Source organism: Carassius carassius, chromosome 13 (genome assembly GCF_963082965.1).
Source record: "Carassius carassius chromosome 13, fCarCar2.1, whole genome shotgun sequence".
Classification (NCBI taxonomy): domain Eukaryota; kingdom Metazoa; phylum Chordata; class Actinopteri; order Cypriniformes; family Cyprinidae; genus Carassius; species Carassius carassius.
In genome coordinates this window covers 23,132,386-23,159,592 of record NC_081767.1, presented here as the reverse complement: position 1 = coordinate 23,159,592, position 27,207 = coordinate 23,132,386, and the positions used below count along the sequence as shown (strand labels likewise).

At 40.0% G+C, this 27,207-nt stretch overlaps 1 protein-coding gene across 3 annotated transcripts in view; it reads left to right on the top strand.

The window, feature by feature from the left end:
* Nucleotides 1–1,316: 1,316 nt before the first annotated feature.
* LOC132156126 (N-terminal EF-hand calcium-binding protein 2-like) overlaps nucleotides 1,317–27,207 on the top strand; it is a 96,164-nt gene continuing 70,273 nt past the window's right edge. The window contains exons 1-2 of one of the 3 annotated variants that reach the window (XM_059565000.1): nucleotides 1,317–1,696; nucleotides 6,859–6,883. In XM_059565000.1, the coding sequence (XP_059420983.1) occupies nucleotides 1,379–1,696; nucleotides 6,859–6,883 (343 nt within the window). In that variant the 5' untranslated portion in view covers nucleotides 1,317–1,378. The remainder of the gene's footprint in view (nucleotides 1,697–6,858; nucleotides 6,884–27,207) is intronic. The other 2 variants (XM_059564999.1, XM_059564998.1) reach the window with 2 other exon arrangements.

The window sequence follows — 27,207 nt, the reverse complement described above, 5'->3', positions numbered from 1 at the left end:
ACGAATAACAAGGCAAGACAAGAAAAAGACTAAACTATGAAAACTAGAAACTAAGGTAAGACCATGAAAACTACAAAGCTGAAACAAGACTAAGAAAACTAGAAACTGAAACAAGACTAAGAAAACAAACATGGGATGGCTTGGAATCGCAGCTATTGCTAGGAGAGGGATATGTGCAGAACAATACTTGGCAGTGTGTGAGAGGAAGTCCAATGCTTATAAAGTGTGTGATGATTGTGCTGTGTGTGTGTAATTGGTGGCAGCTGTATGTGATACAGTAGTCATCAGGTGAATGTGATTGGTGCAGTGGAGCATGGGAAAAGGAGTCCAGGGTGTACTGTGTAGTGTGAGAGTATGTGTTGTGAATGATGACCTCTGGTGGTGAATAAACGGAAGTTCAATTACGTTATCAAAATATTTTTTATGCATTTTTAACTGTTTAAAGCATTCATGCCTTGCATTAAAACAGTGTGTATATGAATCTAAATGCCCCTTCAGATGCAGCTTCTGTTTTCTCTGCATTGCATGAATTTTGTTGATAATGATTTTATTTGTAGTAATAGCCCCGAATGACTTATTATTGTAATTTACTTTATTGATGATTTTATTGAGAGAATGGTTTTACAAAGGTAAAATGTCCATAAAGGGTAAAAAGAATTTTAAACTTGTTGGAAAATATTAATTTCTGTCACTGATATGAACTGACCACCACACAGAATCAGCTGTCCATGGCACTCCTGCAGTGCAGCACACTCAGCAAAATATCATCTGATTATTGATTGTTACCGATAAAATCCCAGAAAATCTAGATATATCATTTTTTGTCTATATATATTATATTAAAAATATATCATTTTTTTTATATATATATACATACATGTATATAGTTTTGCTACACTAACCGTAATTTAACCATGGTATTTTTAGTAAAACTGTGGTAATCAATCCGCCAACAAAACGTTATTACACTTTTACTTTAATAAAACTATAATAAAAAAATTCGTAAGGCATATACAGGAATGGTAGATCTAAATGTCTAAAACTGAGGGATACTGTAGGAAACCAACAATAAAAGCCAAAATAAGACCCAAACCACATCAGCATGGTTAATTCAAAAGTTATTTTCTGGGATCAATGGGCATTAACATCGATTCCTGCTGTATTAGTAGCTACTCTCTTTCTAAAGTGCAAATAATGCTTTTCTTGTTCATTTTTCTCTATCTGAGCTAAATGGATGGCACTTAGCTACTGAACTGCTTCAGTTAGGTGTGACAGGATGGGTGAGTTTTTGGGATGGGTGCAGCTGCTGCTGCTGATGTCAGAGAGGAGGGAGGGATCGCCCCCATAGCGCGCAGCATGAACGCTCCGCGGCAAAAGGATGTGTGAACAAGCAGCGCGCTACTGCAGGGACGGCGTCCAAAAACTGCTCCACAAAGAACAAGCCAAACTCCGGGCACAGGACAGCAAAGACCAGCCCAATCCCGGGGCCCAGGACAGCGAGACAGCGACGGCTGCACAGTCCGGAAACAGCGGCTCTCAGCCCGGTGGAATAGACGGGCTCGTCCGCTGGATAGTCACCAAGATGAGCGACAATAAAAGCATCTCTACTCGGGAATATGTGAAGGAGGAGGCGGCGGTGGCTCAGGAGCAGTTCTTTGCACCGGAGCCCCGAAAGGGCATTTCTGTCATTTTGGATGTAGGTGTTTGATATTTTATTATTTGATGTATAAAGAAATATGAAATGGATGCACTCGTTTACAAACTTTATTAAATTGGCTAAAACAGCCTCAGAAGAGTGTTGAGTAATCCCATAAAAAGGCAAAGAATATCACTTAAATAACTAACCAACATTTGGCACTCGATGAATTACAGCAATTATACATTTTTACATAGACCTATTAACTTTTTATCCAATTCAACCATTTTGCATAATTTGACACTTATATCATTCCTATGTCATATAGCCTACTTTATTACACTGTTCTCTGGAGTACTTAATTCTGATTGGCTAATCGTGAGCAGTCAATTTTTGTGTAATAATTAAAATTATATATTTCGCTGTTGCCTTTGGCAACAAACCGGCGTTTCTCTCGCGTATCATTCCGCGCACTGGTTCTTTACGATTCTTGGCGCGTGCCTAAAATTAATTAAAATTAATTTTAATATAGGCCTACATTGTGAGCATAAAACCTTTGATGGATGGCTCGAAGCTCATAGAGTCCCCAGCAACAAACCAAAATCTGTCGGTCGGAAGTAGGCTACAACAAACCGAAAAGAAATAAAAGAGAGAGAGAGAGCTTAAAAGATAAGTTACAATTGCATCTAAATCATAGATAACTAGGTCATTTTAGTGTAATATATTGTTGCAGTGTAATAATGTATAATGGACTATTCATGTAAACTCAAATCAATATTTTATTTAGTTGGTAGTAATTTATTTTATAATAAGTGGGATAATTTACTGCCAGATGGTCACTGTTGCAAGATAACCCTGTTTAGGGTATGATTAAGTGTGAATAATTAATGTGACACGTACTGTACATTCACAGTCATATTGAAATACAGTTGAGTTTTTAGGATGTGTATTGAAATAATAAACCAAACTGTAGAATAATCTACACATACACTAGATTCATGAAAAAGCAGTGAAACATCCAGCTGTACCTCTCAGCATTCTAAGGTTATACAACAGTTCTTTTGCTCTGATTTTAAGGCCGTATCTCTGAGAAGCATACTTGGATCTAAATAATTTATTGTGCTTTTCCTGTGAGCCCGGCAGTTATACTTTGTGGTTGGCTGCTGTGGCGAGGTCTCAGCAGTATTGATTTAGTAGGTCAAAGTATTGCCTCAGTATTGTTCATCGGTGCTGGATAATTATGTGTATCTGATGGGCATACCTCTTGAGATTTCTGCATTGCTTTTAGGGGGAGAAGTTAAAACATTTAAGAGAGTGATAAGTAGATCAGTCCTAGACCCAGATACAGTCTCAGGTAAAAAGACTATAGAGGGGACAAAAACTAATTAAAAACCTCAGAAAAAGACCAGAGGCGCCAATGCACCCAAGATACTATAGTGAAGGTGGAGGAAATGAATAAGGGAGGGGTTGAGCAGATAATGAGGTGTTGTCTTTTATGGATATTGAGCATGTGTATACATGATTTCTCCTGGAGACCTCGGTACGGAGCGCAGGTGCTTGTAGGGGAATTGATTTCCCCCAATGCTTTGTGAGAGAATTCCATTACTTAACTCTATCTATCGCTTCCAAATGACATGTCTGCTGCCACGTCTATTCCTGGATCAGCCATCAGCCCTGACCGGGCCTTAAAACTGCATTGGTAAACTACAGAGCCACAGAGCAATTGTAAAGGCCCCCGTTTGCATTTCAGAAAGCTTTCGATTCACCGGCTAGACTAGTTATGGATTCATTCAGGGTATATTGAATTCTCTCAGCACGGCTTCCCCAAACCTGACAGTGAAAACAGTGGAGCACTAACAAGCTGTCATAAAGAAGGCTTAGTGTGTTTCCCAGTGCACAATATTTCATTCTTACATCATCATATCTCAGGTCCCAGACCTCATCTGGCTTAAGGGAGTAATTAAGTGAATTTAATGTTTTTTGAACGTTTCTTTTCCACTGGGATTGAATGCTGTGCACTAAATTACAGTAGCGCTCTAGTTCACGCTTTAAAAGTAAGATGCTGGAAGTGTGAGAATAGACAGATGATCAAATGGTCACCGCACATGACATTTACTAAAGACTTTATTGCGCTATTGATTTGAACTTCAAAATACAAAGATATTTGCCATTTGTTCAGTGAACTGGATTTGAGCCAAAGGTTGAGAATCAATCCAATTGACTTGGCAAGTCTAAATGTGAGTCCACATATTAGTGGCTATTAAACAAGTCCAATGTTGAGTCACACTCTCTCCATTCAAACACTCTTTATAAATCTTTATCTCCCTTTGCCTAATACCTCATCACCTCTTTCTTTGTTTCATCTTCTTTTGTCAACACAAAGAGTCTTTTAGCCTTCATGGGCCAAAGAGGAAATTTGGGCACAAAGTCATTGTCTTGAAACAGAGCCTTATTTTTTCCCTGTGTTGTCTGGATTTGTTCAAATTGCAGGATTCAACTTGATTATTGTTCTGATAGATAGTGGTTTGGTTCAGTTGCACTAGTTGTACTTTGTTTTGTACCTGGTTTCTCCTTAATGTATTTTTCTAAGCATTTTCTTTTGTATTTATATACATATTAACCATTAATTGCATGAATATGTAAATTAACTGTACTTATTTAGTTTCTCCCTCCCTTTTGTCAACTTGTAGCTTCGTAGTTCACATCAGAACATTAGAACTTTTGGTAGTTGTGCCCTTTTCCTGTCATACAGTGATATATCTTCTGAGGTGCAAACAAACTGGGTCACCTACATTAAGTGACTTCATATTGTCAGACCATACAAATGGTATTTAACAACCTCCTATCTTTAGTGCACCCCCTTTATTCTCAAACACATCAAGCAGACAATCACAATGAAGAAATAGTGATGTAACTCCCAGCTAATGGTTGTTCTGTTCTTATTTTCAACTTCTCTTTTTACATTTTAGACCGTTTGGCATCATCTGCTTCTGTTACTGTGATACAGTCTAGTGATAACAAAGCAGGATCCTGTCGTTTAGCGATTCTCAGCTGGTTTTGCAGAGGACCCAGATTTTATTTTAAAAGTTATTAACAAGACATGCACTACTATTAAATATTTTGGGGTCATTTTTTTATTAGTTTTTCTTGAAAAGAAATTAACAAATTTGTGAAACGTTTTATTCATCAATAAATCCTGAAAAAAAAAATGTATTGCAGTTTCTACTTTAAGTTATTTTAAATTAAAATAATGTTTTACAATATTTGAATATTGTTTTTATTCAGATTTAATAAAATCATAATACACACTAAAAGAATCACAAAAACAAACTGTGCACAAACATATAATCAACAAAAAATTATATAAAAACGTAAAAAAGTTTCCTACATTTTGTCAAATGTGACTGTGTTTCCAGAAATATTTAATCTAATTCTTTCAAAATGAAACCTGTTGACCAAGTAGAATTTTTTTTACTGTATTTTTGACTAAACCTTGGTGAGTATAAAAGACTTTTTTCAAAAACATAAGAAAATATTACTGCTTTGAGTGGTAATGTACAGTAAGCTGAGTAGGAAACTTTTAGTTTCTAAATGTCTCGTGAATTGCAATGGATTCATATTCTGGGCAGCCAGTTATTAACCACACAAACCATCTTTATCCTTATTGCAGGTGAACCCTAATTGAATAGAGTCTGATAATCCTAGTTATAATCCTTTTTATTTTTATTTATTTAAATATGCATGGTTATATGGTAAAAAATTCCATTTTGTTTTACTTCCTTTACTGTCCACAAAATCAGAGCATCCCTGCAGCAACCAATTTTTGGGACACGACCCACCAGTTGAAAACCAGACCTGGCAATTACTGCTGCAGACACTTTTGCTTTAAGATATAAAATAGCTAGGAAGATTAAATACCAATAGTGCTTCTCAAGCGCTTTGTAAAATACATTACAGTATTGATCGGACATGTCACTGTTCCCACATTCACTCTCCTCTTAGTTCAAGAGAATGAAAAATCCCATTGTTGTTCTACTGCAGATGCTTCAGTGGTTGTTCTAATGTCGATTTATCCCTTCTGTGTGGCTTTTGCCTTTGTTCTGTGATGGTGAAGGATCCAGACAGGTGGAATTCTGTTAGCTGTCAGGATTGAATTAAATCCAATTGAGAAGTGATTTAGACCATCGGCAGAAGCTGATCACTCTATTGAAGCAGATCAAATTGTGTGCTGTCAATATGTGTTTCAATTATCGGATGCTTCCTCTTCGAGACATAAACATGCATGTCCAGTCATAAAACATGGACCTCTATTCTTGCTTGAGCAGCCAGTATGTTTAACATGGACATCCGGATCTGATCACAACAATTCACGCTTCACTGTATTTATTTATTTAGAAAATGAGAAAGGCTGAAGGGTGTATGGATCGACTGCTGTAAAATCAGACCGTAGTGAGAAACGCTTCCCAGCACATTCTATTGACTGTGATTTTCCTGTTACCAGAGAGTCATAAGTGGTCCATTTCACATCTGACTGGACCGTGTGATCAGGTTGCTCTTGCAGACTTAAGTAGGACCTCACTCAGTCTCTTACAAGTTCAACCAAACACATCAGCAATATAAAAACTTGCTTAGTCTTGATTTAAAAAGGAACTTAATGTTATAAAATATATTTTGTAAATAACAAGTCCAGGGGGCATGGCTTGGGGGCATGGTCAGATTTTCCTGCTTTTTTTGTCTCTATCTGATCAAATGCCTATATAATATAATTTGTGTTGGTGGTTTTCTGAATGTAATGCAAAGATTAATCATTGCACCATATTAAGGGCCAAGGTGTCACGCAGTTGAATTACAGTCAGCTTATCAATAGAACCAGAGTCTCATTTAATAGCTTTCTGAGTAGGTTGACTGACACTGAACTCTACAGAGAGATGCTTTTTTATACTTTTTATCTGTCTTTTCTAGCATGTACTTTATTTTTCTGCAGCCAGTATCTAAAAATAATTGTTGTATGTACATTTAAGATTAGACAGCTGTATAATAATAAGTTTAGTATTGAAATCAAACAGGTTTCCGATATTAAACTCTGATTAGCAGTTGATCAGGTTTTCTGGATGAATTATTTGAAGGTTTAGGTGATTTATAATGATAATGTTATTAAAATGAATAATAATTTGTATTAATATATTGTATTTCTGTATGTGTGTGTATGTGTATCATTTCAGATTTTCCGGAGAGCTGATAAGGATGGTGAGTGTAATCTGCTTTATATCATGTCATGTTAAATCATTAATGCGAATGTGTTTCTCAGACTCTGTTCTGTTCTTAACATGAAATCATGTTCATTTACTTCACTAGTGCTCAAAAGTTTGAGGTTGGTGAGATTTTTTCATAAAAATGTTTTTGAAAGAAGTTTTATTGTGAAATATTTTAACAATTCAAAATAGCTGTTTTTTATTTTAATATATTTATAAAATTTAATTTATTCCATTGATTTAAAGCTAAATCAGCAGCCATTTTACCAGTCTTTAGTGCTACATGATCCTTCAGAAATCCTTCTAAAGGAGTCTTTACACAGCCAAGTTAAGGCTGCTCTGTGCCTGAAAATTCTGTGTAAAGACAAAATGCTTTATAAAAGCCAGAGTAAATTATACCTGCTCTTAGCTGAAGTACTGTATAAAAGTGCAATTGGTACGTAAATTTATTTATGCCACCTCTGAGCATCATGAAACAGTCTGTGTAGAGATGCCTAAATGCCACTTCAGAAGCACTTGTGCCAACTGTGCAGTGTAAATTTAGCATTATACTGTATGCTGATTTGGTGCTCTTGAAATAATTCTTATCGTAATCAATGTTGAAAAAAGAACAGCATTTATTTGAAATGATGTGTCTTTGCTACATAGAAGTAATATTTTCTTTCAAAATAATAAAAAGAAATCCCATTTGCGGGGCTTATTAGAAGTTTAGTTGCTCTTCAGGAACTCAAGCTGCATCGAGAATGCTTTGGGGAATGCCTCCAGCGTGAAGTCTCTGAATAACGTGTGTAATCAGTCCAATGGATGGGCGAACGTCATAGGCCAGGAAGCATAAAAGCATGAGCAGCGAACCCGGCATCCAGCCTTCTGTCTTCAGCAAGTGCTCTGCATGTGTGTTAGTCGCTATCTGTTTGTGAGTCTTATTTAGAGTCGTTTGTCAACTGATAAGCTCCATTTGTCAAAGCTTCAATCAAGAGAAGTCTTGGGTGAGAGCAGGCTGTGTGTTTTCCCTGCCAGAAAAAAGAAAAAAAAAGTGGTAGGGACAGTTCGTGTGTTGGCTGCTTGAGAGGGAAGCGCGCAGTATCAGCTCTCGAAGAAGTTGACGGCTGCGATGCGAGCGTTTTTCTTCACTCTCAGAAGGCTCTCTTTGAGGAGGGAGCCTTCACTGGCATTTCTTGCGGTGCCAGCCCCGCTTTCTCTGAGGTGAACGGTGGTTGTGCTCGCGGGTTTCGCTTTCGGATCCGGCTGAAGGAATGTGGACGGGCAAGTCCCTAACTTCTTCCTTAACCATTAGATCTGGTGCCCGCTGTCGGGGGTTTGGAAGCCCGCATTTGCGGTACTTTCTCCCCGGTGATAGGGTGCAACACACTGTCTTTCTCTGAGGAGTTTGATGTGGAAGGCGTTGATGAGCTCGCCAGTTGCACAAGCACCAGTTACACAAGCATATTATGCCTAATATTATAATGAGCAGCATTAATTAATGGAGCTCATGCAATCGGCTCTCGGGGGGCTGATTGTGCTTTTCTCGCTGTTAAGCCCTCTGCTCTTACCGGGCACGCTCCGAGGAGTGTGTCCGTGCATGCGATCTTGCGGTTGTGCTGCTGCTAAGGCATGGCAGTGACCGCGATCGCGGGAATTGCACATGATCTGGAGAACAGGTTGGAGACAGCTCGTCCTATCTCCAGCTGCAGCATTCATCTTTCTCTGAGGAGATTGATGTTGTTGATGTTGAGTGGCAAAAAAAAAAAAAAAAAAAACATGCGCGCTGCCGAGGAAACGCGTGTATTACATTGTTTCGTTTTGAGTGAGTTTTTCTACACCAGACCGTGTTGACTCGTCTGGTTGTTGACTACATTTAATTCTGAGGAATAAAATGACATATTTATCTGACTATGTGAAGTTAGATGTACAAGGGGTCTTGGGATGTAATTTATTGTGTGAGACGTGTTTTTACCACTCTTCCTCTGAGGAGGTTGAGGCGGTCAGGGGCTGCTGGGCGGAGCAGTCCCAACCCTACCGTGTTCCAGACCCTCGTGCCGGGGGTGTCACTTTTTGTACTCCGCAGATGCTAGAGTCTGAGCGGCACTCCCAGGCCAAAGGCTTCTAGTGGAAAGCAGTTTTGCAGACCATCTTTTTCACTGGATAGCCTTCGTCATAACGTCCTAACGCCCCTGACTGCATTACACAGTGCCCGTCTCTCCTCATTGCCCTCAGGAGATCGATCTGCCAACCCTGCCGGTGTTCCAGAGCGCAGTGGTCTCCGGTGAGCGCTTCTCCCAGTTACCGCCCGGAAACGTAGCGGTGGTAAGATGCTCGCTACCTCTACGGAGGTCTTTAGAGAAGCTAGTACGGTCGTCCCCTGCTGGTCCGCCGCTTCAGGGCACCGAGCTAGTGGCTTTAGGTGCACCAGAGGCCAGTCTCGTGAGACTGGTTCCCTTAGGAGGTCACATGGCGGTGTGGGAGACCCTGCCAAGTGTGCCTCATGGGGTCCTGCCCCGAGCAGGCTCTGGTCTAGTCTTCCTAGCAGACGACGGGGGTCTGAGGACCATAATTTTTAGGAGACTTCAGCTACGAGAGTCCTGATGCTGTGGCTCAGGACCTCGGAGGGCAGACCCCTATGGGGAAGAGCAGTGTACACCGCAGCCGTCACAGTGGCCGTCTCTCCTTAGTGCCCTCTGAGAGCTTCTCTCAGTTACCTCCCGGAAACGTTGTGGTGCTAAGAGGCTTGCGACTTCCTTTAGAGGTTTCCAGAGCAGCTAGTTCGCCTGTGTCCTGTCAGTGCGCAGCTTCAGGGCAACCAACTTACTGCTATGATGACACCAGAGATCAGTCTTGAGAGGCTGATTCCCTTAGTAGACTATTTGGCAGCGTGAAAACTACTGCCAAATGTGTCTCAGTGGGTCCTGCACACTTTAGTGAGAGGCCACAGAATCCAGTTCTGGTGGGCCCTAAGCAGGCTCCGGTAATGGAACAGAAGTAGACTCTCTCTGAGGACGGAGACCATCGAGATGGTCCCTCCTTGGGTTGCAGAGTCTGGGTCCTACAGCCGGTACTTCACTGTCCTGAGGAAGGTTGAGGTGTTGTGTCCTTTTTTAGATCTGTGTTTTTTGAACCACTCAGTCAGGGGACTGAAGTTCAGCACACTTGCATAAGCCATGTCCGAGGACTGGTGTGTTATGATCTATCAAAAAGATGCACTTATCTCCATCCTTCTTCATCGGAAGTTCCTGAGGTTTGCTTTTGGGGGCAAAAGCCTACCAATACGGATTTTCCTCTGGCCTTGCACTCGCACCCCACACTTTCACAACTCAACCACATTGACGATTGGTTCAATCAGAGCAGATGATGGTTTGGCATCAAGGTGTCATTCTCGCTCACATGAAAGAGCTGGGGTTAAGACTTAATGCCAAGAAAAGTGTGCTTTCTCCAGTACAGAAAACCACTTATCTGGGCATGGTGTGGGATTCGACCATGATGCAGGCACGTATGTCACCTGCTCAGATCGAGTGGATCCTCACTGCAGTCACGAGAGTGAGAGAAGGCCGGTCACTCACTGTCGAACAGTTTCAGAGACTTGTGTTAGGTCTGATGGCAGCTGCGTCCAACGTGAATGCTATTGGCCTGCTGACCCGTTCAGTGGTGGCTCAAGACCAAGGGGTTCTTCCCGAGGGAAAACCCACTTCGCATGATAAAGGTCACGCAGCAGTGCCTACGTGCCTTGGACATGTGGAGAAAACCTTGGTTCTTGTCCCAGGGCCCGGTGCTGGGAGCTCCTTGTCACCGTATAATGCTAGCGACGGACGCATCCCTCACCGGCTGGGGTGCGGTCATGAGTGGCCACTCTGCCAAAAATCTGTGTTTCGAGCACTACATTACTTTCTCCCAGACCTAACAGGTCACCATGTGTTGCTGCACACTGACAACACAGCAGTGGTCTCTTACATCAACCACCAAGGGGCTCTACGCGCACACCATTTATACAAACTAGTATACCAGATCCTTGTGTGGTCCCAGGGTGAACTCCTCTCACTGAGAGCAGTCCACATTCCTGGGCATCTTAATATGGAAGCAGCCATCCTGTCGAGGCAGGGGCAGAGGCCCGGGGAATGACGGATTCACACTGAGGTGATGAAGTAGAGTTGGAGTGGTTGGCCAGACTCGGGTGGATCTGTTTGCTACTCGAGATACATCGCACTGTCCCCTCTGGCTTCCTCTCCAATGAGAATCTCCAATGTCCGACTGCAGTGAATGCAGCCAGCACGAGAAGACGACAGAGCGGCAATAGACTATATTTTACATTTGTTTGGAAAACTTTATGAGTGCGCGCGAAGCGGAGTAGCGAGGAGACACAGGAGGAAAGAGGTAAAAAAAAATTATTATCTGTCTATCAAGAAATGAAGCTATAATGATAGCACCTGAATCGCGGAATTCAGTCACAAATGGAACTTGCTGTGTAAAGCAGAACGTCGCAGAATTTGGCCATTTTTGAATGAATATATAAAAAGTAGGGCTGTACATTTAATCAAATCTCGATATGGACTAGTGTCTGTGAATATTAAAGGTCAAAAAGACTGCAATTGTTGTTCTACACGTCTCTAGGATCTATGTGTGCTCTACTACTACACACACACAGAAGCATGCATGGTGTTTTTTAGCTCTTCACTATATTGACACATGATGTAGGCTACAACATGTGCACGCAAGCGCGCTATGAGAGGATTTCACCATTTCATTTGATAAAACTATCATCATTCGTATCATACACAGACATAAACTTTACGACAACCTGTCAAAATAAAATTTCGGTATAACTTCAAGAAATTAAAACCGAAATATAGTTGTGTTGCACAGTAGATTATGATATAGTTCAAGTAGGCCTAATAGCTAATAATAATAAAAGTATATTAAAAAACACAGAAACTCTGTCTACAACCCACCACCACAAATGTCTACAACCCACCAAAATAAAAGTTTGGTCTAACTAAGAAATTATGTAAGAAATTGCACAGTAAAATATACTAAGATCTACTAAAACGTTCTTTTAAAGGAATCACACAAGTTTTCATAGATGTTTTAATTTAAACTTGCCAAAACAATAACACCATATTTTTCAAAAAACAATTTCTAAAAGTACATTTGTATTTGTGCCTATAATGTTTATTAATTTATTATTATTGTCAGCTAATAAAACCTATGCTTCAGGGACCATATTCTTATAACATCATGCTAAATGTAGCTCTTGACTGGTTGAGTTAGATAGTGATTAACACTAAACAGTAAAAAATCAGTTGAGTCCCCCCAGCTGTAAATGTCATTGGCTATTAAAGTCTTGTGTTTCTTATAATAAATTGACATGTTACTAACACTTAATCTTTCAGAATGCTCTCAATTACATGTCGATGCATACTGTATGCATTAGTGAGAAACAAAGTTTAAAATGTGACACTGGTGTAAATGGTGTAAATCCTGCTGAATATGAAGCAGTGTTTATTTTTTTAATGTTTCTTATTTTGTATATACAGTCACAGTCAAAAAAAAAAGTTTGCTTCCCCTCTCACACATCTGCCACTCCTCACCTGTGTCTTAACATTAATGCCTTTCCTGTGATAATGCCCCTTACTTCTATCACACTTCTATCTCCCAATAAGTGTGATCACATTGTATGGTCACTTATTCCTTATATGAACTGTTTCAAATGTAAGACATTGATTGCATGAGATTAAGTTTGTAAATGGCAGCCTGTGCCCTTTTGTACTGTGTACATATACTATTTATCATCAAACTGTGACTAAATTTCAGTATACATATGTCTGCCTTATGTTGCCACCCCTCAAAAATTCCTGCCCCCTTCTCGCCACCCCATCAATATTTTTCTAGATCCACCCCTGGACATGGCCAAGACTTCATCTGTACGTTTTTCCCCCGATTGCTCTGCTCCCGGGAGTTCTGGAGAGAGTGTGCCGGGACGGATTTTGGCTGCTGTTAGTAGCCCCGTTCTGGCCAGGCCGGGCATGGTTCTTGGGCCTGTTTTCTCTTTTTGACGGCACTCCATGGGAGTTTCCCATCAGGAGAGATCTCCTCTCGCAGGCAACCCCACATGGAGCTTAGAGGCTGTAGGTGTGGTCTATGAGGAGGCACAACTCTTAGCTTCTGGTCTCTCAACCGAGGTTGTTGAGACTGTTCTCCAATCCAGAGCTCCCTCAATGAAGAAACTGTATGCCTTGAAGTGGAAGCTTTTCACTTCTTGGTGCGGAGACCTCCAGCTCGACCCAGTTAACTGCCCGGTTGGTACAGTGCTTGAGTTCTTGCAGGCCCTTCTCTCCGCAGGGTTGACCCACTCCACCCTGAAAGTCTACGTGGTGGCCATAGTGGCCTACTGTGCCCCTCTCAGTGGCCAGTCAGTGGGCAGAAACCCTCTGGTTACATGTTTCCTCCATGGTGCTCTGAGGCCTCCGGCCAGAAGAAGCTTATGCTAAGCGGTGATCAGGATGCTATCCTAAGCCTCGAGTCCTCTGATCTCCCCTCTCTTGGAGGTCAAGACTCACTCCTTTTGAAGTTTGGCCATTGGATGGGTTGTCCCCGATTACTGTCCGGCTCCTGTCTCCTTCTCTTGCTTTAGCTGTTCTCTTCCACACTAGGCAGAGATTTGAAAGTCTGGCGGCATGGGCATTCTTGTTCCCTAAAGCGTTCTCGACGCAGCTCAAGTTCCTGAAGAGGAACGACTAAGGTTACATATGTAACCCTGGTTCCTCGAAGGAACGAAATAATGCGTCGCAGTGCCACACTTCCGGCATCTCTGGCCAGTGCTTGCTTCATCCTTTGAGGCTGGATGCCGGCTTTGCCGCTCGTGCTTTTATGCTTCCCGGTCTCTGACGTCACCCGCCTATGACGTCTCGCCCATCCATTGGACTGATTACAGACGTTATTCAGAGACGTCATGCTGGAGGCATTCCCCAAAGCGTTCTCGTCACAGTGTCTCATTCCTTTGAGGAACCAGGGTTAAATACATAACCTTAGACGTTCTTTTTGTTCTCAGATGCCTGTCCAGTATGATTTCTGCATAGTATTAGTGAAATATCATCTGCTAAGAAAATCGATGCATAATGCACCAGCTAATGATTTGCGTTTGCTAGATGTTCTAAAATGATTTTTACTATATTGTACTGCAAATTAAATTGCAGCAAATTTTTCAGATGTATTTGCTAATTGATTTTAGATTAGTCTCATTATGCAAATGAGCCTCTTTATCCATATTCATACCCTATGTCCACAGAACAATTATGATTATGAAGAAAGGCTTTGTTACAAATTTTACAATGCTCAAATTCATGTATGAGAAGAAACATATTACTCTACAGTATATTTCATCCAATTGTACTGTAATTAAGTTTTTTGTATGATTCTGTCTTGTCCGTCATTTAGTCTAAATGTTTGGATTGAAATATATATAAAACATTGTTTCTTTATTTTAGATTCTTTTTAAAAGGAAAAGTCTACTTTAGTTCTTGTACCTGGGCTTAAAAGAGAGTCGATACAAATAGCAGAGAGCGAAAACCTGCAACAAACCTTGTTAAAAGAAGTAGGGACTATTTGATATGTGGAGCTAGCACAATTTGTGTTATTTTTAAACCCCTCCCAGGAGAGCAGCTTGGTGACAGTTGTAATGAGAGAGAGAGAGAGAGAGAGAGAGAGAGAGAGAGAGAGAAGGCAAGAGGGTGGGGGAGAAAGAAAAACAAGAGTCGCGACCACAGGAGATAGGTGCCATATTTTGCAACTCTTTGTTTTTCAATGACACAACTGTCTAACAAGAAAACAGAGCACAGGCTGATTTGCTTCCAGCGTTTAGAGATAAACTCCTAGAAGTGTAACAATTTTATCTTCTTTCTTTTCGAATAGGGCTGCATGCATAAAAGAGAGTTCTCTCCAAAAAGAATATTTTGTCATCATTTACTCACCCTATAATGTAAGTTTAATGTGACCACGACTGTCAAGCAACTCCAATATATATGATATGATATGATATGATATGATATGATATGATATGATATGATATGATACGATATACTACTGGTCAAAAGTTTGGAATAATTAATATTTTTAAATGTTTTTCAATATGCTGACCAGGGCTGCATATTTTGATTATTTGATTAAAATATTTTTATTAAAAACACAGTAAAACAATTTACTATTGTGAAATATTTTTATAATTTAAAAGAACTGTTTTCTATTTGAATATAGTTCAAAATGTAAATGTGCTGATTTTTATTATTAGCAATGTTAAAAATAGTTGTGTTGCTAAATATTTTTGTTGAAAACATGATACACTAATATTCAAAAGTTAGTATTAAAATTTATGGAAAAAATGAAAATAAATTAATACTTTTTATTCAGTGAGAATTGACAGTAAATACACATTTATAATGCTTCAAAATGTCTCAAATAAAGAGTTTTCAATATTGATAATAATAAGAACCATAATTAATATTTAAGTACCAATAGTAATTTATAATAATTGAGCACAAAATCTGCATATTTGAATGATTTCTGGAGGATCATGTGACACTGAAGACTGGAGTAATGATGCAAAAATTCACCTTCGCCATCACAGGAATACATCTATTGTATTGTACATCAATAAAAAATCTAGTGTAAACAATATATATATATATATATGTATATATATATATATATATATATATATATATTATTATAAAAAAACATCTGTAAAAGTATATTTATGTGTATCAATAAAAGTACTTCATACTAATGATGCCCTATATTCAATGCCTTTCAATGACATAATTTAACTTATGGTTTATGGATCAATTTACCTTCCAGAGTAAACCATCGTATTGAGCACAAACAAAACACAGAATGTCATGCCACCCTGCTGCATGTCTCTTACTGCAGAAGTGATTGGTTACATTATGCATGCGGTGCAGGCAGAGAGAATCATTAGTGTCTGTTGTATAGAGAAAATGACATGCTCTCTTGGCCTAAGAGCTTTTATGCAAGCAGGCTCAGCCTCCTGCTTTTTGATTACCTGGTCTATGACCATAAATCTGCAAGGGCTGTTGACACGAGAGCAGACCTGCATGACCCACCGACTTATCTGCATCTGCAGTTCGCCCTCCTAAATATATCACTCAGTTTAAAGGGAGAGAAAGAGTGGTGCAGATACATCTAATGGAGATGAGCAAAAAGAGAGCAAAAGGGCTACAGATGGGAAAAAAGGCTACTAAAATGAGTCATTTAGGAGTCAAATGACTTTTTCGTTGACAAATTACAGAACCCCTCTGTGCAGTAATGCATGGTAAGACATTCCTCTGGTGTTTCAAGAGGAAGCAGAATGTCGAAGAGTAAGAGTTTGTATACAGTACAGTATACAGTAACCAATTATCATGCTTAAATGTAAATGAAACTGCTAATTCATAGATTTGAATGTATAAATACAAACTTTTCCCCTCTAGTGCTTTCCCCATCTCTGGTCTAGGTTTGTGGGTTCTCGCTGGTAGTAAATGAGTGTTTATGTGTGTGCTCACTGAAAATAAACATGCTGACAGCAGCCTCCCGCACAGCATGCAAGCACCGAGGCTTCCCTGGTCTAGACCTTATGAATCATTAAAGTTTTGTAAAAAGGGCATGATGGGTAAATAATGTCTCAGGTTAGTTTTCAGTCATGAATAATGTCAAAGTGAGTTAAATGAGTGGCAAAACAGTTCAATTGCCCTAACTTCAATGGCTGTGGATTTTAGACCACTGGACATATAGCAAGGCGCACATTGATGCTGTTGGCCAGTGGAGCATGAATGTACTGTGCGAGGGCTCTTTACACTTTACAAAGCCTGTGCTTTGGTCTACAGTGGGCAGGGACATATATTATTTAGCCATTTTTGTGATGCCAATTTTGGCATGCTGCAAAAAATAAATAAAAGAAATGTTCACCTATGGTAATTCAGACTGTGGCAGAGTGGCACATTTTAAGTCCTAGTTCTGACAAGAAAGAAAACACTATATCATACTGTAAATACTGTAAAGTTTCATGCACATACTGTATGAGGTCAAAATCATCTTCTCTTAATGCATCAACTCCATTAACCCCTGACACATGTACATACATATAAACACAGGTAGGTTTGTGTTGCCATAACAAATAGCTGTCAAGCATCAGTATGTGCTGTACTGTGATTACCTGTCTTATACCCAGAACATGCTCGGACTTAATTATTGTGCTGTGCTCAATTTCAACCCCCTGCCAAATTATTACCCCCCTCTACCCCCAAGTCGCAACCTGATTGCCACACAGTTATGCAACTCCATGGTCCTTGTCCTAGACAATTATTGTCACTCATGTTGAAATACAGTGAACAGGTCTTTATAGTTGTGTACATTCCCTTTTTAGGTGTGCAAATTTGTGGTGTGCTAGATGCATACATTTTACAAATATATGTATATGTACACTCTCTTAAGCTGCATTTATTTGATCAAAGATACATAAAACAATTAATATTATGAAACATTTGAATTTAAAATAACTTTTATATTTTAAAATACTTTAAAGGGGTCATATGATGCGTTTTTTATTATTTCGTGTATTTGGTGTAACAGAATATGTTGACATGCTTTAATGTTCAAAAAACATAAAAAATTGGCCAACTGACCCAGTGCATTGTGATTGGCCGAACACCGCAAGCACTCGTCAGAAATGTAATGCCCCTTTCCATAATCGCAAGCTTCATCTTTCATGATATATGTAAAGACTGTTTATATTGTCCTTAGTTTTACCATCAGATCAAGCCCGAAAGGGGAACAGAGTCGTGTGACAGACACAGTGATGAAGCCGGTATGTGTTTGCAGTATACAAGCCACGGACGGTTAAGACAACTGACTCCACTGTGTGACCATCTCTCTCTCTCTCTCTCTCTCACACACGTACGCGCGTGCACACACACGCAACACAAAAAACTCTGTATTTGAACATTCATTAGAAAATACTTAAACTGATAACAAAACATACAGCCGCTGATTCAGAAGCACCAGATTGTCATAGCAAAGTCAGAATTACCTCCTCTTCTAGGTTCACAAAACAGTCGTCCATAAAAAGCATTGCTGTTCTGTTGTAATTAATCGTAAAGATTCCTAAAAGCATTTACTTTTGGAAGGCCAAATAAAGTGCTTTTGCTTTCACCTAGAAACACACAGCATCTCTCTGACATGGCTGCTTCAACACTAACTGCAATTATTGAAACCACGCCTTCTTTCTTTGCGTGAACATTTGGGCGGCATTACACAAATATTTCCACATAGTGACGTAGACATTTCAATAAGGCGTTTTAGGGGGCGTGGTAGAGTCTTAACTTTGATAAAGAATATCTCTTTTCATTTGAGACTTTAGTCTTTGCAACTTTACAAATCTTCTTTATGCACCAAGAGCTTGTAACACTCCAAAGAGAAAGGAAAAATTTAAATCGCATCATATGACCCCTTTAATATATGATATAATTTTGTGTTTGCTTTGCTCCTATCTTCAGTCACAAGATCCTTCAGAAATCATTCTAAATCTTCCCTGATAGCAAGTGGCAAATTATGTTTATAGCATAAAGCATTTAAAAAAAAGAAAGTGATGAGCCTTTGGGTATGTCCTATACTTTCTGTAAACAACTGTTCTCATCTTTAAACTGGATCTGGGCCTTATCACCCAGTCTGTAATGGATGATTAGGAAAATTTAATGTGGCAAAGTCTACATAGCATAGTTATTCTGGTGTACAACACAGGCATAGCTAATGCTCTTCACAGTGGGCACAGTCCCAACACAACTCATTTATGAATGCATTTACAGAACACTAGGAGAACGCCGGCTCTCACATCTTCCTCAGGATGAACCCTGCTTTGATGGAAGCTGGCCTGAGATCTGAGACCCCTCCTATTCCCACTCTACTAATTATAGCTTGACTGGGGCTTCTGGACAGATCTCTGCTTTAAGAAATTTCCCTCTGAACTGCAAAACACAGTCTGATGCCAGCTAACTGCTGCCTTAAAAATGGATCTGAAAGATAAATGAATATCTTGAGCCCATATGCTTCTCTGGGCACACTGTATCAGTCCTCACAGTGGTCTAAAACAGCTCATGAGAGGCAGCAGTTAGAGAAAGTTTAATTAAAGCACAGACGAGTATATATAGCATCTCAGTCACTGTTGGTTATGAAGGTAGTGCTTTGTTATCTTTGTTTTAGATGCATTTTTCGGGGTCTGTTTTTGCAATGCATCAAATACTGGCTCTCACAAATTACTTAAACATGAACAATTGTTGATAGTACGAGTTTTTCTGAAAAGTTCTTCCCTTTGTCGCACATCTGAAAGCTATTGCAGAAGATCTGCCATAATACAATGATATATTATAAGAGAAGCTTTAAAGTTACCAGAATACATTCAGGGAAGAACTTTCTTTGCTACATTCATTCAGTTGCAAAGTGCAACATTAAGTGAAGTCAGCAGGGAATCTTTTTTAAAGTGTCTGAAAATGTGTTTGGTTCCCGCAGGTCTGTTCAAATCACACTGTTCCGTCCCAGGAGACTATGACTAATTAAAAATACTCAAGGCCTCCAGCTAATCATTTGGGTTTGTTGCCATTCTTCTATTATTTTGTCTTCCACCTCCACCCCAAGCTCACTTTTTCCTACACACTGCTGTACTTGCTGCTAATGCCAACTTTAAGTTAGACTTATTAAGTTTGGCTGATATTTTGACTTTTTAAACCCTCATGTTGTGTTCCAGTCATTATGGATTTCCTTTTTCTAGAAAATGCTAGTTAATTTATCCCATTGCTCTAAAGCTTACTGACTTTGCTCATGTCACACCCAGGGGCTGGCTATGCTTTAACTAAGCCACACCCCTTCTCAACTTCCACCTCGAGGAGGTCCCCAAACCCGACCCAATGGCCAAACAACACGAGAACAAGTAAGTGATAAAACAATCTTTATTTAAATATTTAAAAATAGCTTAGGGAATAGGGAAAGGGCAATTAAAACTAAACTCTGACTCGGCCCTCCAGATGGGCTATGGCCGGAAAGAGGTCAGGGAGCAAGGGGGCCACGGGGATCCGGGGCGTGGGGCTCGGGCCCCGGCCTGAGTCTTAGGTATCCGTAGCGCCCTCCTTCTTCCTCCTCTTCGCTGAATACAGCTCACGGTAAGTACTGGTTCACACAGTTCGTTCTCGAGGTGCCCACTCTCTTTCTCTTCCTCCACAGGCAACGGCTCTTCGCTGATTACAGCTCACAGTAAGTACTGATTCACCCAGTTCGTTCCTTGGGTGCTCACGCTCTTTCTCTTTCTCCACAGGCAACGGCTGGGACACACAGGCACAGTTAGTTCAGCTTGGTTTTGCTCTCACCTCTTCGCTGATTACAGCTCACAGTAAGTACTGGTTCACACAGTTCGTTCCTTGGGTGCTCACTCGCTTTCTCTTTCTCCACAGGCAGCGGCTGGGACACACAGGCACAGTTAGTTCAGCTTGGTTTTGCTCTCACCTCTTCGCTGATTACAGCTCACAGTAAGTACTGGTTCACACAGTTCGTTCCTTGGGTGCTCACTCGCTTTCTCTTTCTCCACAGGCAGCGGCGTAAGTACAGGTTTCCTCAGTCTCTCCTCGTGTTACCCACTCTCTCTCCTTTTCTCTCCACAGGTATCAACTTGGGCACAATAGCACAGTTAGTTTGCTTCGAATGGCTCTCACCTCTGGGCTGGACACAGCGTACTGTAAGTACAGGGTTCGCTCTATTCCTCCTCGTGTTATTCACTCTCTCTCTCCTTTTCTCTCCACAGGTATCAACTTGGGCACAATAGCACAGTTAGTTTGCTTTGAATGGCTCTCACCTCTGGGCTGGACACAGCGTACTGTAAGTACAGGGTTCGCTCTATTCCTCCTCGTGTTATTCACCTCTCTCTCCTTTTCTCTCCACAGATATCAACTTGGGCACAATAGCACCGTTAGTTTGCTTTGAATGGCTCTCACCTCTGGGCTGAACACAGCGTACCGTGCTATCTCCGGAGATCTGAAGCACGCTCACAACATATACTGTACTGAACTAGGCTAGGGCCAGCAATCTCCTTGTCCTCCCACGCCGAAGTGCGTGAAGGCGGGGGTTTATCTGACAGGACACACGGCAATACACAGCAGCCCACAGCAATATACAACACCACGTCAAAATTATAGGTTTTCACAGCACGAAGACTCACCCACCACACTCAGTGTACGGAAAGGACACCCGTCTTCCTTCACTTCGCTTGGTTCGGATCTGGCGATGGAATATGCGGCCTAGCTAGTGATGTCGTCGTTGCGACTACTTCAATAAGTATTCCTTCGGCTCTCCCACCACACTATATTAGGGGTAGGGCCACCCTCCTCCTCCTGGAGAGATCTACACAACGCCAGGTCAATATACAGGGCACTTTCGACTGGCTCTTAGTACTCACATCAATGCCACTTCCAATCCCCTTTTTCACGTCGTCTCAGTTCGCCGTATAATCTGTTCACTTCTCAACCTTTAAGGTTCGCGATGTCTTCACAATCATACAATTCCAGCCTGAGGGAGAGAGAGAGTTAGACAGCTACCAGCAGCGTACCAAGACGGGCACAACCCAGTGCTTCACACACGCCAAAGAGAGCTTCCCAGACTGTGAAATAACTTGGCCTTAAGTACTGCCTTGTCCAGCGTATCCTCCAATCACCAACCGCTGTCCCTAACTAGGCACAGGTGCATCGAATTCCCTGATTTTCCTTCTCACGGCGCTACCGGAAGTTCCGGTGTTCTGTTTTTCCGGTCCGGGCGGAAACACTTCCGGGCGGAACCAAACTTCCCGAATTTTGGTTCCGCCCCTAAAGATCGTCACCTTGTGACACTCACACAGGGTGAGCAAAAATCCCCCCCCCTCTTTTGTACTTTTCTGGAATTTTGTTACACCTGTGGTGTTAAAAAATGTAAGATTAACAGCAAAGGTAACGGTAAAGCATTTTCAGCACAACACAAGGGTTAAAGAGGTATAGTATCTGATTAATTTCCACTGTTCTACATGTAAAGAGAATGAAAAAGAAATCTTGAATGTGTGCTAGTCTTTAATTTAAAGTAGATAAGCACATACTGTGCCCAGTTGAGGAAGCGGTTGCAGTACTTTGTTCCGTGTGCACTGAGGGTATTTCCCCACATTTCTCTGTCTACCCGACCGTGCACTTTCACATCAAAGGAAACACTCTCTTTCATGTGCTAGAAAGCGCCACAGTGACTGCACTGCAGATAGGGAAGTAGCATACCAGAGGGGAATCCTTGTGCTTTCAGAGGATGTCCCAAGGCATTATGGGAGGAGGTGGATTGGATTTGAGGCAGTGGAGATTGGTTGATTTCTGATGTCTCAGGGGAGTTTCTGAGACTCAGGGGAGTTCACCTGGCTGACCTGGCGGCCCACGCTTTGTGCTAAACTTGGCTGCATGACAGAGAAAGAGTTGATGTGGCATGTCAGTGTTTTTCTTCAAGATGTCTTAGGCTTTTTTTTTTTTACTGAGCATGAAGGGAATATGCAGAGTGGTGTTTAGAAATGTTTGGGGGAAATGTTATACTGAATGTCTTGATCTATGTAGCATTTTGTGACATTTATGTTACATGATCTGACTGATTTGGACATTAAAAATTTAATTAGATTTAAGGAGAGATGGAAATGCAAAGTGAATTTACAGGTGAACAACTGAATTTAGGAATGACAAAATCATAATGTACATTATGAAGTTAGTATATTCATTTTGAGATTATATTCATAAATGTTATTTATTCGTATTTTTCAAATATCCAATGTACGTGAGCCTCAAAGGATTTATAAACATTTGTCTTTTAAAAGGTTTTATGTATGTATGTGTGCTATAATCAAAAAGAAGCCTTTTTATATGCTTTTTCAATTGAGATTGTATGCTAACCACCAGGTTCCCCTTCACTTCAGCTTGTCAGAACTAAATAGGACTAAAGTATCCTGGTATCCTGATACCTTTTTTAAAGTCGTTGCTTTGTACTAAAATAATTGTACTGGAACACAATGTTAACTGTCACTCTTAGCAGTAGTTTCACAGGGGAGATGCCAGTTGTAACACAGTGGTGCAGTCTGCCAGGAGAACATGCACAGAATGCTGACAGCATTATCAGTTAGCTCACACAGCAGCGGGAGAACAGAGAAGGTGCTTCATATGACTCGATGTGATATCATATGCAATGGGAAATTAAAATAAGCACAAGGGTTGAATGACTTAATAGATTATACATCCCAGGTTTAGAGAGGTATGGCATTTGTGGTGCCTGGGCATTATGGGAGATCTTTGTTTCTGGTGCCAGGCAGTTGACTGTGTAAAATGATTGGTGTTTGTGACAGCTTCAGGAGAAGGAGATTGGGTTTGGGTAAAGCCTTCCTAGGTAATGTACAGATTTGTTTTTCAAAGGCCTTGTCAAGCCATATTTCAAAGTTTCTCTTGACAAATGTTCCTTTTCTAGTTAAAAATGACACTTTAAATTCAATCTCAAACTGCAATTATGCTTGATATCTGCTTCATCAATTCTAATTCATTTGAAATTACATAGTGAAGCTGGTGAACAGCATAACTTTGCTAATCTGCTCGTCAATCCAGTACAAACCAGCCTCAATCAGCAACATTGATATTCTTTTCAGCACGGTACTATCACATCTTATGCTACAATGTTATTTATATGCTATATGATAATATTTATTAATATTTTGAATTAGGTTTTATTTTATATTTTTATAGTAGCTTTATGCTTTTGGAATTCTTACTAGTTTTTTTGTTTTGTTTTGTATTTCTATTTACCTTTAATTTCTTTTATTTTGGTTTGAGTAATTTTAGTACTTCAACCTAAACATATTTTAAAACAACATTTAAAATGTTCATTATATTTAGCACGTTTTTCATCTAATATTTATATTTATTTTAATAGCTTTATTTCAATTAACACAAATGATGAGTTTTAATAGTTAACAGGAACAATGCTGTTCTACTGGAGTTGTTGTGTTCTTTCTATTCTTTGTCTCACTCTCTCAGTCTTGTTTGTAGGGTTTTGTTTGTCAGGTTTGCTTCAGTGCATCTTGGTGTCAGGATCATGTATGATGTGCTAGTGCTTGTGTTCATGGTGCAGTGGGATGTAGCGCTGAAATCTCACAAGGGATGCAGTTTTGAGTGTCTGTCTCCCTAAAGTAAACCTTAAACTTTGCCCACTATTCTATGTAGAAATATTTTTGATTTATTGCCAACAAATCTAATTCAGATTGTGACTGCAAAAAAGGACATTTACATTTAATATGCTTGCATGATGTACAAACCCGATTCCAAAAAAGTTGGGACACTGTACAAATTGTGAATTAAAACAGAATGCAATGATGTGGAAGGATCAAATTTCAGAGTGCAACATATATGACATATCAAATGTTTAAACTGAGAAAATGTATCATTTTAAGGGAAAAATACATTGATTTTAAATTTCATGGCATCAACACATCTCAAAAAAGTTGGGACAAGGCCATGTTTACCATTGTGTCATCCCCTCTTCTTTTTATAACAGTTTGCAAACGTCTGGGGACTGAGGAGACAAGGTGCTCAAGTTTAGGAATAGGAATGTTGTCCCATTCTTGTCTAAAACAGGCTTCTAGTTGCTCAACTGTCTTGAGTCTTCTTTGTCGCATCTTCCTCTTTATGATGCACCAAATGTTTTCTATGGGTGAAAGATCTGGACTGCAGGCTGGCCTTTTCAGAACCCGGATCCTTCTTCTACGCAGCCATGATATTGTAATTGATGCAGTATGTGGTCTGGCATTGTCATGTTGGAAAATGCAAGGTCTTCCCTGAAAGAGACGACATCTGGATGGGAGCATATGTTGTTCTAGAACTTGGATATACCTTTCAGCGTTGATGGTGCCTTTCCAGATGTTTAAGCTGCCCATGCCACACGCACTCATGCAACCCCATACCATCAGAGATGCAGGCTGAACTCTGAACTGAGCGCTGATAACAACTTGGGTTGTCCTCTTTAGTCTGGATGACATGGCGTCCCAGTTTTCCAAAAAGAACTTCAAATTTTGATTCGTCTGACAACAGAACAGTTTTCCACTTTGCCACAGTCCATTTAAATGAGCCTTGGCCTCTGAGAAACTCCTTTCTGATATTGCTCCACTATTTTTCGCTGCAGCATTGGATGAATTGGTGATCCTCTGCCCATCTTGACTTCTGAGAGACACTGCCACTCTGAGAGGCCCTTTTTATACCTAATCATGTTGCCAATTGACCTAATAAGTTGCAAATTGGTCCTCCAGCTGTTCCTTATATGTACATTTAAATTTCCAGCCTCTTATTGCTACCTGTGCCAACTTTTTTGGAATGTGTAGCTCTCATGAAATCCAAAATGAGCCAATTTTGGCATGACATTTCAAAATGTCTCACTTTCAACATTTGATATGTTATCTATATTCTATTGTGAATAAAATATAAGTTAATGAGATTTGTAAATTATTCCATTCCTTTTTTACACACAATTTGTACAGTGTCCCTACATTTTTGGAATCGGGTTTGTACATGCACTGCTTCACTCAAAACACTTCACAGCAGAAACGCATAGCCTGTTAACCTGTTGGACATAATTCCTTTTTTTTCCTCTCAGCTTGAGCCTTGAGATGCTATTTTCATTAAAACAGAAAGAGCTATCTGATCGCACTACTCCCCTGAGTAAAGTGTAAAATGTGGGACTGAATAATCGACCTGACCTTTCCGTTAAAACCTCTCTCCCCATGGACGGCACCTCTGACTTTCATAATAATGAATCAAACACACAATTCACAAAACCGAGCACACTGCTATTAGAATCAGGGGTGACCTCTTTGCTCCTGTTTATGGAAAGCTGTAAAGACTTTAAGATGGGTTGAATTAAGTGGCAAGAAGACTCTCTTCATGAAGAAAATCATCTCTGTTAATCAGTACTAATCATAAATGTACCTTTGTTCATAATCTCAGTCCTGGTCTCAAGCACCTGCTGATGACCTACCACTATGATTATGATTGCATACACAGCTTTTGAACCGGTGTCTGATTCAGATGAGAATACAAACATATGCTTGCTTTTGGACATCTGTTTTAACCTTCTGAGACCCAAGAATAGACTTTTGTCCTTAGTAGAGGGCATTATATTTTAGTTAATTCATTTATTTATTATTCATTTATTTTTGTTGCATTATAGATTCAGTAGTGGCACAGAAAACGGGAGTGTCAGGAGTATTTTAATATAGTGTCCTTTGTGTATTTGGCAATACTGCAAAATTGCAATTGTAAAATATGCAATTTATCTTAACAACTGTTACAAAATTAAGTAGCATAAAAGCAGGGCATCTTATTGATTCATGAATACATTTATATGGCATTAATAATGATAATATCACACTGGTTGTTCTTGTAATAACTACCATCGTGAGGGTACTCTGCATGCATATGTGAATTTGTGGCCTTTCCCTGCTCTAACTAATGACAGCCAGTTAAGTTGTTAATAATATGGCAGACTCCAAATGTGCAGCTAGGCTTGTGATATTTGGTGTCCGTTGTTAAATGACATTTAAATGTCAGTTTATTAGTGCCTTTATGTATGTTAACAATGTGTGTTGAATGTTTCTGAATGTGTGCTTTGTACAGCTTAGTGTCTTTTTGTAAGAGGACCAGCTTATGATCTGAAAAATGGGTTTTCTTTCTCCTTTGGAACACAAAATATATTTAAAAGTCAGAACTATTTTTGCCCATATAGTGAATGTCAGGGGGGTCCAAAACAGCATTGGACATTCATTGTTTGGACACACACAAAAAAAAACTAAACAAAAAACTCTTTTGTGTTCCACAGAAGACAGAAATGTGATTTTGGAATGACATGAGAGTGAGTAAATAAAATTTTTCGATAAACTAGCCCATTAATCTTTGGGATCTATTATTGAAATCAAACAGAGCGATCAGTTCACTACATAAAGCTCTTCAAAGTCTTCATGGTTTTATCCTATCGTAACTCCTGCATTGCATCAGGACAGTGAAAGCAAGATTTAGTGCTGTGGTGGCAGCTTTTCTCCATAAATCAGCCTATATGTCAATAACTGCATCTGAAATAAATTTTGTTAAGAGCAAGGCCTCCCGAAACTCTGTGTTGGTCTCTCCCAAAGCATTCCTGTTGTAGCTTCTAGTGTTGCGATTCTTGTCAATAAATACAGTAAATTCAAACTGACCACTTTTGACAGTCATGGCATCAAAG